Source organism: Oncorhynchus mykiss, chromosome 17 (assembly GCF_013265735.2).
Source record: "Oncorhynchus mykiss isolate Arlee chromosome 17, USDA_OmykA_1.1, whole genome shotgun sequence".
NCBI lineage: Eukaryota > Metazoa > Chordata > Actinopteri > Salmoniformes > Salmonidae > Oncorhynchus > Oncorhynchus mykiss.
This window is the reverse complement of record NC_048581.1, coordinates 12,948,683-12,962,593: the sequence shown is the minus strand read 5'-3', so window position 1 is coordinate 12,962,593 and position 13,911 is coordinate 12,948,683. Positions and strand designations below refer to the sequence as shown.

The 13,911-nt window shown below is 47.2% G+C and overlaps 1 protein-coding gene across 1 annotated transcript; it reads right to left on the bottom strand.

The window, feature by feature from the left end:
• Positions 1-3,913: 3,913 nt before the first annotated feature.
• Positions 3,914-4,914, bottom strand: LOC110485461. The gene is made up of 3 exons (XM_021556531.2): positions 4,514-4,914; positions 4,133-4,381; positions 3,914-4,036 (listed from the first exon to the last, which is right to left on the bottom strand). Exons 1-2 carry the CDS (start codon positions 4,739-4,741, stop codon positions 4,160-4,162), a joined length of 450 nt encoding a protein of 149 aa, XP_021412206.2. The 5' UTR covers positions 4,742-4,914; the 3' UTR covers positions 3,914-4,036; positions 4,133-4,159.
• Positions 4,915-13,911: the final 8,997 nt, after the last annotated feature.

Here is a 13,911-nt window from a genome sequence, read left to right as displayed (position 1 = left end):
GGCCAGACGGGTGAGGGCACTGGGGGCATCTCCGATGGATCAGTGAACTGCCGCCCAGTGCCACGGCCAGAAACTGCTCGCACTCCCCGAGGTATCGTATACAACTCCACATTCCAGGACTGGCTGTGTCTTTCACACAGCTTGCTGTAGGTCTGTGATGCACTGTTCACAGGACAGCCTAGAGGAGAGAGATATAAAGCATATGAATGACATGCATTCATTTGAATTAATTACTAACTAACAAAACCTTGTGAACTTACTTGTATGTCAATATTGCTGGAAACTGGCAGCGATGCGTCCAGCTGACTAACAAGGTCCTGTGACCACCCAGCGAGCTTCTTACACCGACCGCATTCCAGGTACTCAGTGGCCATGTGATACCAGCGGTCGATGTCCAAGACCCCCCCGGATGGTCTTGTAGAGCCCAGCCTTGCAGAGTGTGCCTCTGCACCCAGACTGGGGACGTGCCAGCTTGTATGTCCATATGCGTACGGGCATCCAAAGGAACAGTTCACATGCGAAGAAGGGGTTGTGGGATGCAGGTGGCTGATTGTAGATCGGTCGGGGAGGCGTCCACCACGTGACTAGGTCAGTGGTGTCAACCTCTCAAAGTTGTTCCTGGTGAACGGCGTGCGGCCGATCCACCGCTGCTGCTCCTTGGTGAGAGATGAACGCCAACTCTCTGGAAGCAGCAGCTGAGTGAGAGGAGAGAGTGATGGGGGCGGGGGAGAAGGGATGGTAATGTTTCAGAGAAACGGAGGGCGGCCTTGGAGGCAGGAAGGATTGCCGGGGCAAATCCTCCTCTTCTCTCTGCCCCAGCGGAGCAGAGGCCGGGGCAGGAAACGGGGCTTGGTCAGCTGGAGGCAGAGGCCGAGGGAGCGATGGGGGGACCTGTAGGGATCTTACTGAGGGAAGGAGGTGGTCAAGATCTCGCGATACATGGCCCCATCCATCCTCCCCTCAATACGGTGCAGTCGTCCTGTCCCCTTTGCAGAAAAGCATCCCTTAAGAAGGATGTTTCCACCTCCATGCTTCACGGTTGGGATGGTGTTCTTGGGGTTGTACTCATCCTTCTTCTTCCTCCAAACATGGCGAGTGGAGTTTAGACCAAAAAGCTCTATTTTTGTCTCATCAGACTACATGACCTCCTCCCATTCCTCCTCTGGATCATCCAGATGGTAATTGGCAAACTTCAGATCTTGCATGGAGCCCCAGACCGAGGGTGATTGACCGTCATCTTGAACTTCTTCCATTTTCTAATAATTGCGCCAACAGTTGTTGCCTTCTCACCAAGCTGCTTGCCTCTTGTCCTGTAGCCCATCCCAGCCTTGTGCAGGTCTATAATTTCATCCCTGATGTCCTTACACAGCTCTCTGGTCTTGGCCATTATGGAGAGGTTTGAGTGTGTGGACAGGTGTCTTTTATACGGGTAACTAGTTCAAACAGGTGCAGTTAATACAGGTAATGAGTGGAGAACAGGGGGCTTCTTAAAGAAAAACTAACACGTCTGTGAGAGCCATAATTCTTACTGGTTGGTAGATGTTCAAATACTTATGTCATGCAATAAAATGCAAATTAAATACTTAAAAATATGGATTTATGTTTTAGATTTCGTCTCTCACTGTTGATGTGTACCTTTGATAAAAAATTACAGCCCTCTACATGCTTTATAAGTAGGAAAACCTGCAAAATCGTCATCATTTCCAACTGTGTAGAACAAGTGGAATTATATTTTCCTTTAAGATATGTAACACTTACGTAGCCGCACTCTTGGGCCGGGTGTTACCGACGGGGGTGGGCCTGGCCACAGCAGCTACCCCCTCCTGGTCTCTGCGCTGAATGTAGTCAATCAAGGCGGCCATCGCACTCCCAGGATAATGGGGTGTCTGCGCCCTCAAGCTCCTGACATATATCTGTGTGAGACACAGCAGAGGGAACGTTTCAGATGTAAAATGTTGCATAAAACACACTGAGATGAACATAGAAAACACAAAAGATGCGTGCCCCTTACTTTATCCTGTCTGCACCCGTAGCCTCATACAGGTCCTGCAGTGAGTCCCACTTGTACTTCCCGATGCCAACAAGGGCCTTGCCCTCTTGGCCTGAAATCAGCACGTGAACCAATTAACTGTCAGAGCAAAAGAGTTACATCTTACATACAATGAGAATTAATCTCACCTGGCTAGGAGGACAGGACTTAAGCTTCCTTGTGCGCCCGGTTGAACCTGACCGTCTCAGCGAAGGCCGGGTAGGCGCACGAATAGCGAGTCAAGGCGGCCCTCTCGCTCCCTCTCCTTCTTATTCACTGTTACCACGTGCACCATGTAGCCCACGTCGTTCTCCATCAGCCACTTGAAGGTCTGACCCCGGTACTTGTCGAACCGTGCACCGGCTCAGGATGACCATCTCTGCACCGGGGTCACCTCCCTCGGAGACGACGGGCCCTGGGTACCAGACGCAGGAGGGCCCTGAGCACCAGAAGCAGGGGGGCCGTCAGCGGCCACTTTTACTGCCTGGGGTGTGTGGCCTTGAGGACCAACTCCTGTGAGGGCGAGAAACGGAACCTTGGATTTTCCATCTTAGGAGGCAAGAAAAATACTATTATCATGACTGATGAGTGCAGTGAAAAGGGACAGCATAACCGTATTAGATTCATACAAAGGAACTTACGTTTGCTTGATAGGTCTGCTAGGAGGAGGACAGCAGTGGGAGGTTAGGGTGATTATTATTTTATTTGTAGTTAAATTCAGTTTACATAGACTCATTTGCCCCACCGAGTAAGATATTGCCCATTCTTCTCTGTGGAAGGAGGAGGGGAAATGGGGGGTTTTGCTGGGTGAAAGGAGGAGTTGGCAGGGATGTGTCAACAATGCATATTAAGTAGCCATGTGCTTTGAGCACCAGGTCTAAACATTGATGACAACAACAGAAGCCCAGTCTAGGAGTTAATGATGAACCAGAGTATACATAGGGAAGCAGGATGGAACGGAAGATAATTATTGCAATGTAAATCCAGTAAACATTAAATAAATGTCAGCAATCACTACACACAAAATAACACACCACAATTCCTCTAATGTACTGTGTGTGTGTGTGTGTGTGTGTGTGTGTGTGTGTGTAGCACAGTGCATCTGGGCCACTGACCGAAATGTGGACAGAAATGTTTGCGAAAGTTAAGCTAGACATGTAGAGAAAAACATCAGCTCTGCCAGGAAGTTGAGTTTTCACCTGAAGATGTGTTGATAAATCATGTTTGATTTATATTTGTATATTTTAATGTCTATCCTCTTTTTAAAATTTTTTTACAGTATTTTGTTTGGGAACGGACCGATGTTCGTCTGGTGTCTCGCCTCAGAACTGCCTACCATGGGTTACCCTACCAGTAGTCTTATAGACTACAGACAATATAGCTCTGAGGGTCCTCAACACACACAAGCCTCTACAACGCGCTCAAGGTCTCGGTCCAGGTAGAGGGGAACAGTGATCTATTTACAACAACAAACAACATCCGACCACCCAGCCAGTGGCTCAGTGTTCTTCACCTCGCCCCTTAGTGTCCTTCATTTCCACCAGCCACTGGGCCACGTTCTTACCCCCCCCTCCCCCCCCCGCAGCAACAGAGCAGAACGCCACGCGGCCGAAGCGACTGTTCCCCGTCTCCCGCCGCTTCGGCAACCCGCATTTGGCACAGACGTGATGCTCATGTTGCCTTCCCTTCCCGGGTGTCACCTCCTCTTGCCGCCATCCTCTTCCTCCTCCAAGCCGTTGTCCTTGGCACTGGAGGAGGTGAAGAGCAGCCCGTCTGTGGTCCTTGGGCTTGGGAGGGGCCGGGAAGTGCTGTTGTTGCTCCAGGTGGGCTGGCAGAATGGGCACGTGAGCGGGCTCTCTTTGCTGGGTGGTCTGGCGTGGGACTGGGGGGGGGCGGCGTAGAGAAAGGGAAGGGTGCCTCCTGCTTGAAGTTGAGGGGTTTGGCTCAGCAGCAGCGAGCCCTATTCCCTGCTGCAGCACCATCCTCTCCTTCTGACGCCGGGAGTACCTGAAACAGGGAGAGAAAACAAACACAAGCTGACACTCAGATTGTCATTAGTCACAAGGCTTTATATAACAAGTCTTCCATAAGTTAATGTCTTACCACTGACTGATGGTCCTTTGATTCAGCTCAAAGAGCCGAAGGTTGGTCTGGGCCATCAACCTTGGGCTGTTCAGCACTGCCTCCCTGATGGCCACGTTGTCTGCCAGAATGAGCGCCCACCTGCTCTTCTTGACGCCGGCAGACTGCGTGGCGCTGGGATGGATTTGGCAGAGCTGACTGCAAATGGCCTCCACCAAACGGCTGGTGCCCGGCCAATTTGCAGGGCCCGAGTTGAGTCCGAGAAGGCAACTGAAACAGAGGAGATAAATAATTAGAGAACACTGAAAAATAATGATAGCCATCGCCTGACCTTCATATGCATTTAATGTAGAGGCAGGCAATAAAATAGTAAGGTGGAGGACATGAACACTAACAACATACCATTGGAGAGTCTTTTCCTAGGATAATGGACAACTTCTCCTTCGTTGCCTTGAACCGCCCCTGAACGTTCCTCTCCTGGTTTCGGGCAGGGTAGATCAAGCGTTGCTTGTCAAAGTCTGGCAGCACCAGCCACAGCGCCACCAGACCGTCTTTCCTGCGGTCCGACAGCCCCTGACGGTTCCTCACCCCCACCAAGGCCCTGACAAGCCTGCAGACAATGTCACACATTTAGGTAAAGAGACAATGTCACACATTTAGGGGTAACACTTAAGATGTTTCTACAAAGGAAATAGATGTTATTTTACGTTGTGTAACTAACAGAAAATCACACTGATGGATTCTTTTAAAATGAAACTCTTGTGTTGTGAACTTTCTAAAATGTTTGCACTCAGCTGATGGCATCTTTGTAATTAAACACCCAAAACTTGTGTCTTGAGTTTGTCTCAATTCCTTATTTAAGAGGTTACAATAGCATGTATTTTTTTAACAACACAAAAGGTCAAGTATAATTACCTCTGAATCAGAGGAGTGGGTCAGGGTGAGGAGAACTGTGTCGACCAGGGGCCTCAGGAGAGCTTCCGTCTTCAAGGGCGGTGGGACTGGATAGCCCAGACCTGGATGCGTCAGCAGGTTCCCCTGACAGAGGTGCCGCTGAGCTGGAGGACCGGGCACTCATAGGAGTGACATGAGGGATGTGGACTGTCTGGTCCACATCTTCCTCGTGAAAGCCCTCGTCCTCCTCGTCGAGCTGCTCGACGGCGGCTGCCTCTTCCGGAAGGTCAGGGCCCGCGCTGACATCCTGCGGCACTCTGCCAGTCTGTGAGTACAGGTACTCCACTCCCTATTAATGCAACAAAACAAAAACTCAGGCAAAAGCAGAGTAGGGAAGTGTGAATGTAATTAATGCAACTGATGTAAATGTTCATTCTCTTACTCGACTTACCCCTGTACTCGCTAGGCTTGGTGTAGTCCTTACCCTGTGCCTTGCCAAGCAACCCTTTGGCTGCTAAGGTTAAGGATGTGCTGCAGGTGGCCACTGTAGGAGAGCAGGGGCTTCCTGTTCTTTCCCTCCACTGCTGCCTGTGCACGGTCCTCGTTCCACCTCACCAGTCCATCCAACAGGAATGCCTGGAAATGCATTGCATTTGCTCTGGTACCTGAGAGAACAATGCACGATTAGGGTGGGAGAGCTGTTGCTGTTAACGTTAAGCAAACCTCTTAAAGCTACCCCTCCACTTTTTCCAATTTCCGCCTGAAGACATACCCAAATCTAACTGCCTGTAGCTCTGGCCCAGAAGCAAGGACATGCATATTCTTGGTACCATTTGAAAGGAAACACTCTGAATTTTGTGTAAATGTGAATTGAATGTAGGAGAATAGAACACCATAGATCTGGTAGAAGAAAATACAAGGAAATAAACATTTGTTTTCTGTTTTTATTGTTGCTGCACTACTGGTTGGAGCAGAGGGGCCAGACGTAGATGGGGACAGAAGGTGCTACAGTGGACTTGCTGTAGCTAGCAAGCTCCTGGATGAGCAGCTCCCTGAAGGCTAGCTGTGAGATGGGGGGATGTCCACAGCTCTGAGCCATTTCCTGCTGTGGTGAATGCCTTCATCCTCCAGAAATGTCAACAAAATGGTAGAAAAATGTCTTGTACCACTTCATTGTCTTGTGGAGAACATTATAGTATCCTATAAGCGCATCAGAGAGGTCTACACCTCCCATGCTCTTGTTGTAGTCCTTGATGGCTTCAGGAATGGGGACATTTTTGGTGGTCCATGCCCCAGTAGCGTCCTTCACACGCCTGACGACGTGATCTCCACTGAAGGACTTGTGGATACTGGAGCACATGACCACCATCCACTTCACAAAGAGCAGGCCATCTTCACGGATCCATCTCATGGTAGCCCGCTCAGCCCGCTTAGCACGGATCCATCTCATGGTAGCCCGCTCAGCCCGCTTAGCACGGATCCATCTCATGGTAGCCCGCTCAGCCCGCTTAGCACGGATCCATCTCATGGTAGCCCGCTCAGCCCGCTTAGCACGGATCCATCTCATGGTAGCCCGCTCAGCCCGCTTAGGCATGTCATTCACCTTGGTTTTTGGAAAGCCCACTCTATTGGGCCGAATGGTGCCACAAGCCCACACATCCCGCTTCCTCAGGTCTGTGAACAGGGTAGGGCTTGTGTAAAAGTTGTCCACAAAAAGTTTGTAGCCCTTCCCCAGCAGTTGAAAATCTAATAACTGCATAACAGAGTCATAACTAAGTCCCTTACCGGTCGCAAAACTGTTCTTCCCCTCATAAACAAAAAAAATTGCACGTGTATGCACACACAGAATCAGCCAAAACAAACAGTTTGTAACCCCATTTAGTTGGTTTGTTGCGCATGTATTGTTTTAGGCCAATTCTGGCTTTTGAAGCTACCATCCTCTCATCGATGGAAATGTTCTGGGCAGGCTGAAAATAGGTTTTGCAGGCCTCAACGATGCTGGGGTAGAGAGGTTTTATTTTGCACAGCCTATCAAACCTTGCTGTGCCTCTCTTCTTCTCGTTGTCATCAACTTCTGGGTCACTGATATGAAGCGCCCGTGAGATTGTCAGAAACCTCTTGCATGACATGACCGTGGACGGGAAAGGCAGTTGATAGAGGGGAGCAGTTTTCCAGTAGTCTTTCAGGGTTTTTAGCTTCACAAGACCCATGTACATGACCATTGACATGAAACAACAAAGATCTGACATGGAAATGGGCTTCCATCCCTCTTTCTTGCCTGCCTGCTTCTTAGCACCATACTTGTTTGTGTTCGACACCAGGGAATCAACAACTGCCGAGGTGAAAAACAGCTGAAAAAGTTGCATGGGGCTGTACTTAGACGTCATGTCCAGCTGAGGTCCTGATGGTCTCTTCGGTCTGAATACTGGAGGTGGTGGCACCCACATCCTCCTCCAGCACAGAGTGCCAACGACCCTCTTCCTCTCTGATTGCAGGTTTAGCCCTTCCCCACCTCTGCTTCTTTGTCAGACTTCACACCTTGCAGGGCGGGGGTAGGTGTGGAGCCGGAGACAGCAGGGGTCCGGCTAGATGATCCAGCTCCTGTCGGGGATGGGCACATTGGGGTCTCCCAATCAGAATCGGAGGGACTGTGAAATAAAGACACAGAAACACAGATTATATTAGAGTAGGGAACGTAAATCACTCAGGTGAGGTTCAGACACACGCAAAGGGTAAGCCACATGGGCACCTCAACAAACATTCCATTACTGATTTTATTTATATATATATAAAATGTGTATATATATATATATATATATATATATATATAAAAAATGTATATATATATATATATATATAAAAAATGTGTATATATATATATATGTATATATATATATATATGTGTATATATATATATATATATATATATATATATATATATATATATATATATATATATATATATATATATATATATATATATATATATATATATATATATATAAAATGTATATATATATGTGTATATATAAAATGTATATATATATATATATATATATATATATATATATGTGTGTCAAATATTTCAAACAACTGCATGATAATTACTTACCAATCGAGAATGGCATCCTCACCATACATAAACATGTCCTCAAATTGACTGTCCAAACTTGACACACAATCTGATAGATCTTCTTGGACTTCTGTGTCACTTTCTCGTTCAATCTCGGTAATAATATCATGTAGATCCGTATACCTGGACTTTGCTTTTACAGATTTACTCGCCATAATTAATTCAATAAAAGAGCGGAAAATTATCTTGACTCAATACTGCGTCGCGCAAAGAAAATGGCTCCTTCTGGTAGAAATTCCAATGGCGAATGGCTGCGTTACGCTCGAGTTTCGTTCAAGAGCTGGTCTTCCCTGATATAAAACAATTGCTATTTCCATTTACCTCAGCCCATTGGCTATCTACCAAGCAAGATTTCAAGAGAATCAGTGGTGATTGGGCAGAAATACAGTCATTCAAAGAAGCACAGGTGAGATCATTGGTGCGTAATTAGGTAATTGTTTGCTGGGTTCAAATCACCTCCTTTCGGTCAATACGCACGTAAAAAGAGCCATCAGGTGTGGTTGTGTTACTAACAAACAAAGGATTTCAATGAAACCAACCATGACTAGATAACGTCAATGCTGTGTGACTAATTGCATCGCATGTCTCGTTGAAAGTTGAAGGATACGGAATTCATGACACAAGCCTTTTACAAAATGTGTCGTTTTATGCATTGAAAATGGATTAAATCGAACAAAGCAACCATTTATTGTGAAGATTGGACCTTTTGTATTGCCAAAAGAAGAAGATCTTCAAAGGTAATTGATTATTTTAGTGCTATTTCTGGCTTTTTGTGACGCTAATGCTTGGATGGAAAATGCTTGTAATACTTGTGTGTGTGGCGCGCTGTCGTCAGATAATCATAAAATTGCTTTCGCCGAAAAGCATTTAAAAAATCTGACACTGTGGTTGGATTAAGAGGAAGTTAAGCTTTTAAATGATGTTAGATACATGTTTTTACAAGAAAGTTTAATATTACGAATTGTGCGTTTAGCATCTTTGCGCTATGCTATTTCACCGGATGTTAGCCTATGTGGGACGCTGACGTCCCACATAGCCTAAAGAGGTTTTAAGCTTAAACTATGACAATTACCTGGGATGAACTGGTGGAGGTGGAATGACTCCAAGGATGTGGAGCCCAGTGCTCAGTGATAAACCGGCATAATCACGCCGCCCTTGGTGATTATGCAGCTGTACACCGGGTGGGTCCTGTATACAGTGGAGGTGGTTTCCAGATTACCTGGATGCGGATGTAGTCCAGCAACTAGATGCCCAGGGTGTCGACCCCCTTCTCGCTGTTGAAGGTCCCGATAAGGTCAATGAGAAGGATTGCCCAAGGATATTGCCCATTCTTCTCTGTGGAAGGAGGAGGGGAAATGGGGGGTTTTGCTGGGTGAGAGGAGGAGTTGGCAGGCATGTGTCAACAATGCATATTAAGTAGCCATGTGCTTTGAGCACCAGGTCTAACATTTTTTACTATTATATCCCTATTCTCCCCTCCTATAATTCCCTCCCCATCCCCTATATTTTTCCCACTATTCCCCCCCCCCCTGTTTTCACCTCCCCTATTTCCCTCTTTATACTTCCCTACCCCTTTTCTCCCCTCGCATATTTCCCTCCCTCTCACCTATATTTTCCCCACTATTTACCCCTCCCATATTTAATTTCCCTACCCCTATTTCCCTCCCCCCTATTCTCCTTCTACCTCCCCTATTGTCCCCTCACCTCCCCTATTTTCCTCCTCCCATATTTCCCCTACCCTCCCTATATAATTTCCACACTATTTTCCCCTCCCATATTTCCCTCCCCATCCCCACTATTTTCCCACTATTTCCCCTCCCATATTTCACTTCCCCTCCTCTGTTTTCTGCCACTTTTCCCCTCCCCTATTTCCCCTCCCCCTATTTCCCCTCCCCTATTTCCCCTACCCCTATTTTCCCCTCCCCTATTTCCCCTACCCCTATTTCCCCTCCCCTATTTTCCCTCACCTATTTCGCCTCCCCTCCCCTATTTTCCCTCCCATTTCACTCATTCCCCACCCCTATTTTCCTCCTCCCCTATTTCCCCCTCCCATATTTCCCTTTCCCTCCCCTATATTTTCCTTTCACATATTTCACTTCCCTACCCCTATTTCCCCCTTACCCATATTTTTCCCACTATTTACCCCTCCCATATTTCACTTCCCCTCCCCTATTTACCCCTCCCATATTTATTTTCCTCACCCCTATTTCTCCCCTCCCCTATTTTCCCCTCCCCCATTTCACTCCCCTCCCCTATTTTCCACCACTTTTCCCCTCCCCTATTTCCCCCTCGTCTATTTTTCCCTTATTTTCCCCACCTCTACTTTTTGTCCCTCTCCTATTTCCCTTCCCCTCCCTTATTTTTCCTCCTCCCCTATTTTCCCCTCCAATATTTCCCTTTCCTTCCCCTATATTTCCCCCACTATTCTCCCTCCCATATTTCCCTTTCCCTCCCCTATATTTTCCACTTCGCCTCCCCTATTTTCCGCCACGTTTCCCCTCCCCTATTTCCCCCCTCCTATTTCCCCCTCCCTTAATTTCCCTCCCCATTACCCCTCCTTATATTCCCCTCTCCTAATTTTTCCCTCCCATATTTCTCCCTCACCCATATTTTTCCCTATTTCCCGCCACTTTTCCCCTCTCATATTTCTCCCACTATTTTCCCCTCCCATATTTACCTCCTCTAATTTCCCCTATTTACCGTCACTTTCCCCCACCCCTATATTTCTTCCACTATTTACCCCTCAAATATTTCCCTTTCCCTCCCCTATGTTTTCCAACTTTTATCCCCTTTTTCCCGCCACTTTTCCCCTCCCAAAATGTCTTTCCCCTCACCTATATTACCCTCCCATATTTCACTTCCCTCCCCTATTTCCCACTCCCTTATTCCCCCCTCCCATATTTCCCTTATTTGTCTCCTCCCCTATTTCCCTTCCACTCCCTTATGTCCCCTCCCCTATTTCACCCCACCCTTCATTTCCCTCCCCCTATTCCCCTTCTTAATTTCTCCTCTCCTAATTTTCTCCCCTCCCATACTTCCCTTCCCCTCCCCATTCCCCCCCTATTTTTGCCTCCCCTACTTCCCTCATTTTCCCCTCTCCTATTGTTCCCCCTCCCCCTATTTACCCCTTAATGTCCCTTCCTTTTCCCCTCCTTACTTCCCCCTCCCATATTTTCCCATCCCCCATTTTTGCCCACTTTTTTACCCCTATTCCCGCCACTTTTCCCCTCCGATATTTTCCATCCCCTCTATATTTTCCCTCTTTTTCCCCTCCCTCCTTTTCCACCCCCCCATTTTTCCCTCCCATATTTTCCTCCTCCCCATTTCCCCCTCTTTTTCTCCTTATTTTCTCCTCCCATGTATTTTCCCCACCCCTATATTTTCCCCTTATTTGCCTCCTCCACTATTTTCCTTCTCCCATAATTTCCCCTACTTACCATCTTTTTCTCTCTCCCCATTTTTGTCTTCTATCCCTCCCTCTCCACTTTTCTCTCTGCCCATTTCTCGCTCACTCCCCCCTTTTCTCTCTCTCCCTTCCTCTCTTTCCCCCCTTTTGTCTCTCTCGCTCTCTCTTTTTCTCTCCCCCTCTCTCTTTCCCCCCCATGTCACTGGATTGGCTGACAGTGTCAGTGATAAAGCCAATGGATGCAATATCACTATGTGGCCACCAGATGGAGGTATTGGAACAACATTAACATGAAGTCACTGCCATTACGGCACAATTTCCAACAGGATTTAAAAATATATATATATATTTTTTTTAAATTATGGGAGGAAAATGGATGCCCCCCACCCAAAAAATAAAATAAAAAAATATATGTATAGGAGTAAAAGGGGTCAAAATAAGGAACGCTTCACGAATTTGCGTGTCATGTTGAGCCTTGCACCCGGTGATTGGTGAACTTGAGCCGTGCACCTAGTGAACGGCTTACCAGTTGAAAATATCGGTATGGCTCTAAATGGCTTCAGGGGGGTGCTGGAGGTCCATTGCTGGGTAGTGTGCACCACCCACCCGGGCCCACCCAACAGGGGGCTCCCCTGGTCATTTAGACGTTTTTTAAAAATCTTCCCACTTCTCTCTCATTGCACTATGTTAGTCTGTGGAACTTAGTCTTTGGAACAAAAACTGAGCATAGCGCAATGAGAAAGAAATTGGACTCATTTAAAAAAAAAAAAAAATCTCTCGCTCTCTCCCACTTTTTTCTCTCCCCCTTTCGCTCTCTCCCTCCCCTTTTCTCTCCACTCTCTCCCACTTTTTCTCTCTCCCCCTTTCGCTCTTTCTCTCTCCCTTTCTTGTTTATTTCCTTTATCTCAATACTGCTACATGGCCTGGTTCAGGACATACCAAGTAAAGCCGAGGACCTCAATGGGCCACTTCAAGGTCTATGTCCAGCGCAGGGACACAGCAACAGCTGTAGAGCCTCCTAATCCATGTAAATATATATTCTGTAGTCATCTAAGTCAATCAAACAGTGTAGCAATTGACAATATAACTGTGTCATTATGTTTGTCTGTGTTTCTTAGCTGCCGAGCCATCAGGTCAGGAGTTGCTGTCTATCTGCCTGGGTTTTGACCAAGGTACACTCTGTTGTGGCACTTTATTGTTTATTTCTGTTGAGAAGAATATACATATGAAATGACCTTTCCCCTAATAACGATCTGTTGTTGTTAGCATTAACAGGATACACTTTAAAGTAGTAAGGTAAGTGGTAAATTGTTAAAACACCTTCCTAGCTGGGCTTAGAAATCACTGTAGAATTTCTCATTTTTGCATCCATTTTGCTTGCTATAGAAAAATCCTTCCTCATCTTTTTGTGGAATGATGTGTTTACTGTAGCTTGTCTTGTCTCCATTCCAACCTGTATTTCAGTCAGCATCACTTTGCTTGGCCTATTCCTTGCTTGTAGATGTCTACCCACTATACATCTGTCGTTTGTAGCTTTTAAATTTAGATTGTGTTTAACCCAGATTCCTAACCTCTACCACTGATACCAGTGATCAAAACTAAACCAAAGTGCATTGGATGTCAACAGGCTGTTAACATGTTTTGAAGCTGAAGCTCTATTCTTATTGAATTATTTCACTTATTTCTCTGAAATATTTTGTGAGACAAACTCCTGTGCTCCTGTAGCAGGTCCTACTGCCACTGCACCCCCTGCTGTGCTAGCTCCTACTGCCACCGCACCCCCCTGCTGTGCTAGCTCCTACAGCTCCTCAGCTCAACCTCCCAGGCAACAGCTGGACCAGTACAGCCTGCTGCTGACGCTCAGGTAAACGTCTCACCTCAACTATGACTTTCATTTCACTTTTGGATGTGTGGGGATGGAAAAGAAATGTATTGATTCTCTGCTCTGTTGCAGGTGCTTCTTCTCCCTGAGGGATGGAAGCAGACGCTCCCAAAGGAGCAGCAAGAGTGGGCCAGTCGGCCATTTTCATAAGAGACAAGCAGCTCAAATGTGTCCTGAAAAGCCAGCTTGAGCTGTGGTACTTCCCTCCTCTGCCTCCTAACATCAGCCATCAGCTTCTCCCTCTGCCTACTTCCTCCGGCCATTCTGCCTCTGGATGCCCTACCGCCTGTGGGCCTTTAAGTTTGTGTGCACCCAGCCACAGTGCACCCAGCCCCCCTGGTGCCAGCCACGGTGCGCCCAGCCAGCCACGGTGCGCCCAGCCAGCCACGGTGCACCCAGCCAGCCACGGTGCACCCAGCCAGCCACGGTGCACCCAGCCAGCCACGGTGCACCCAGCCACAGTGCAAGCGTCAAAAGCTCACAGG

Bases quoted from the DNA above. Each gene is read 5' to 3' on its own strand.
- LOC110485461 (XM_021556531.2), bottom strand. From the start codon at position 4,741: ATGTGTGACATTGTCTGCAGGCTTGTCAGGGCCTTGGTGGGGGTGAGG. The intron at 4,382-4,513 runs GTATGTTGTTAG...CCTCTGTTTCAG, and splicing joins TAGGAAAAGACTCTCCAATG to TTGCCTTCTCGGACTCAACT.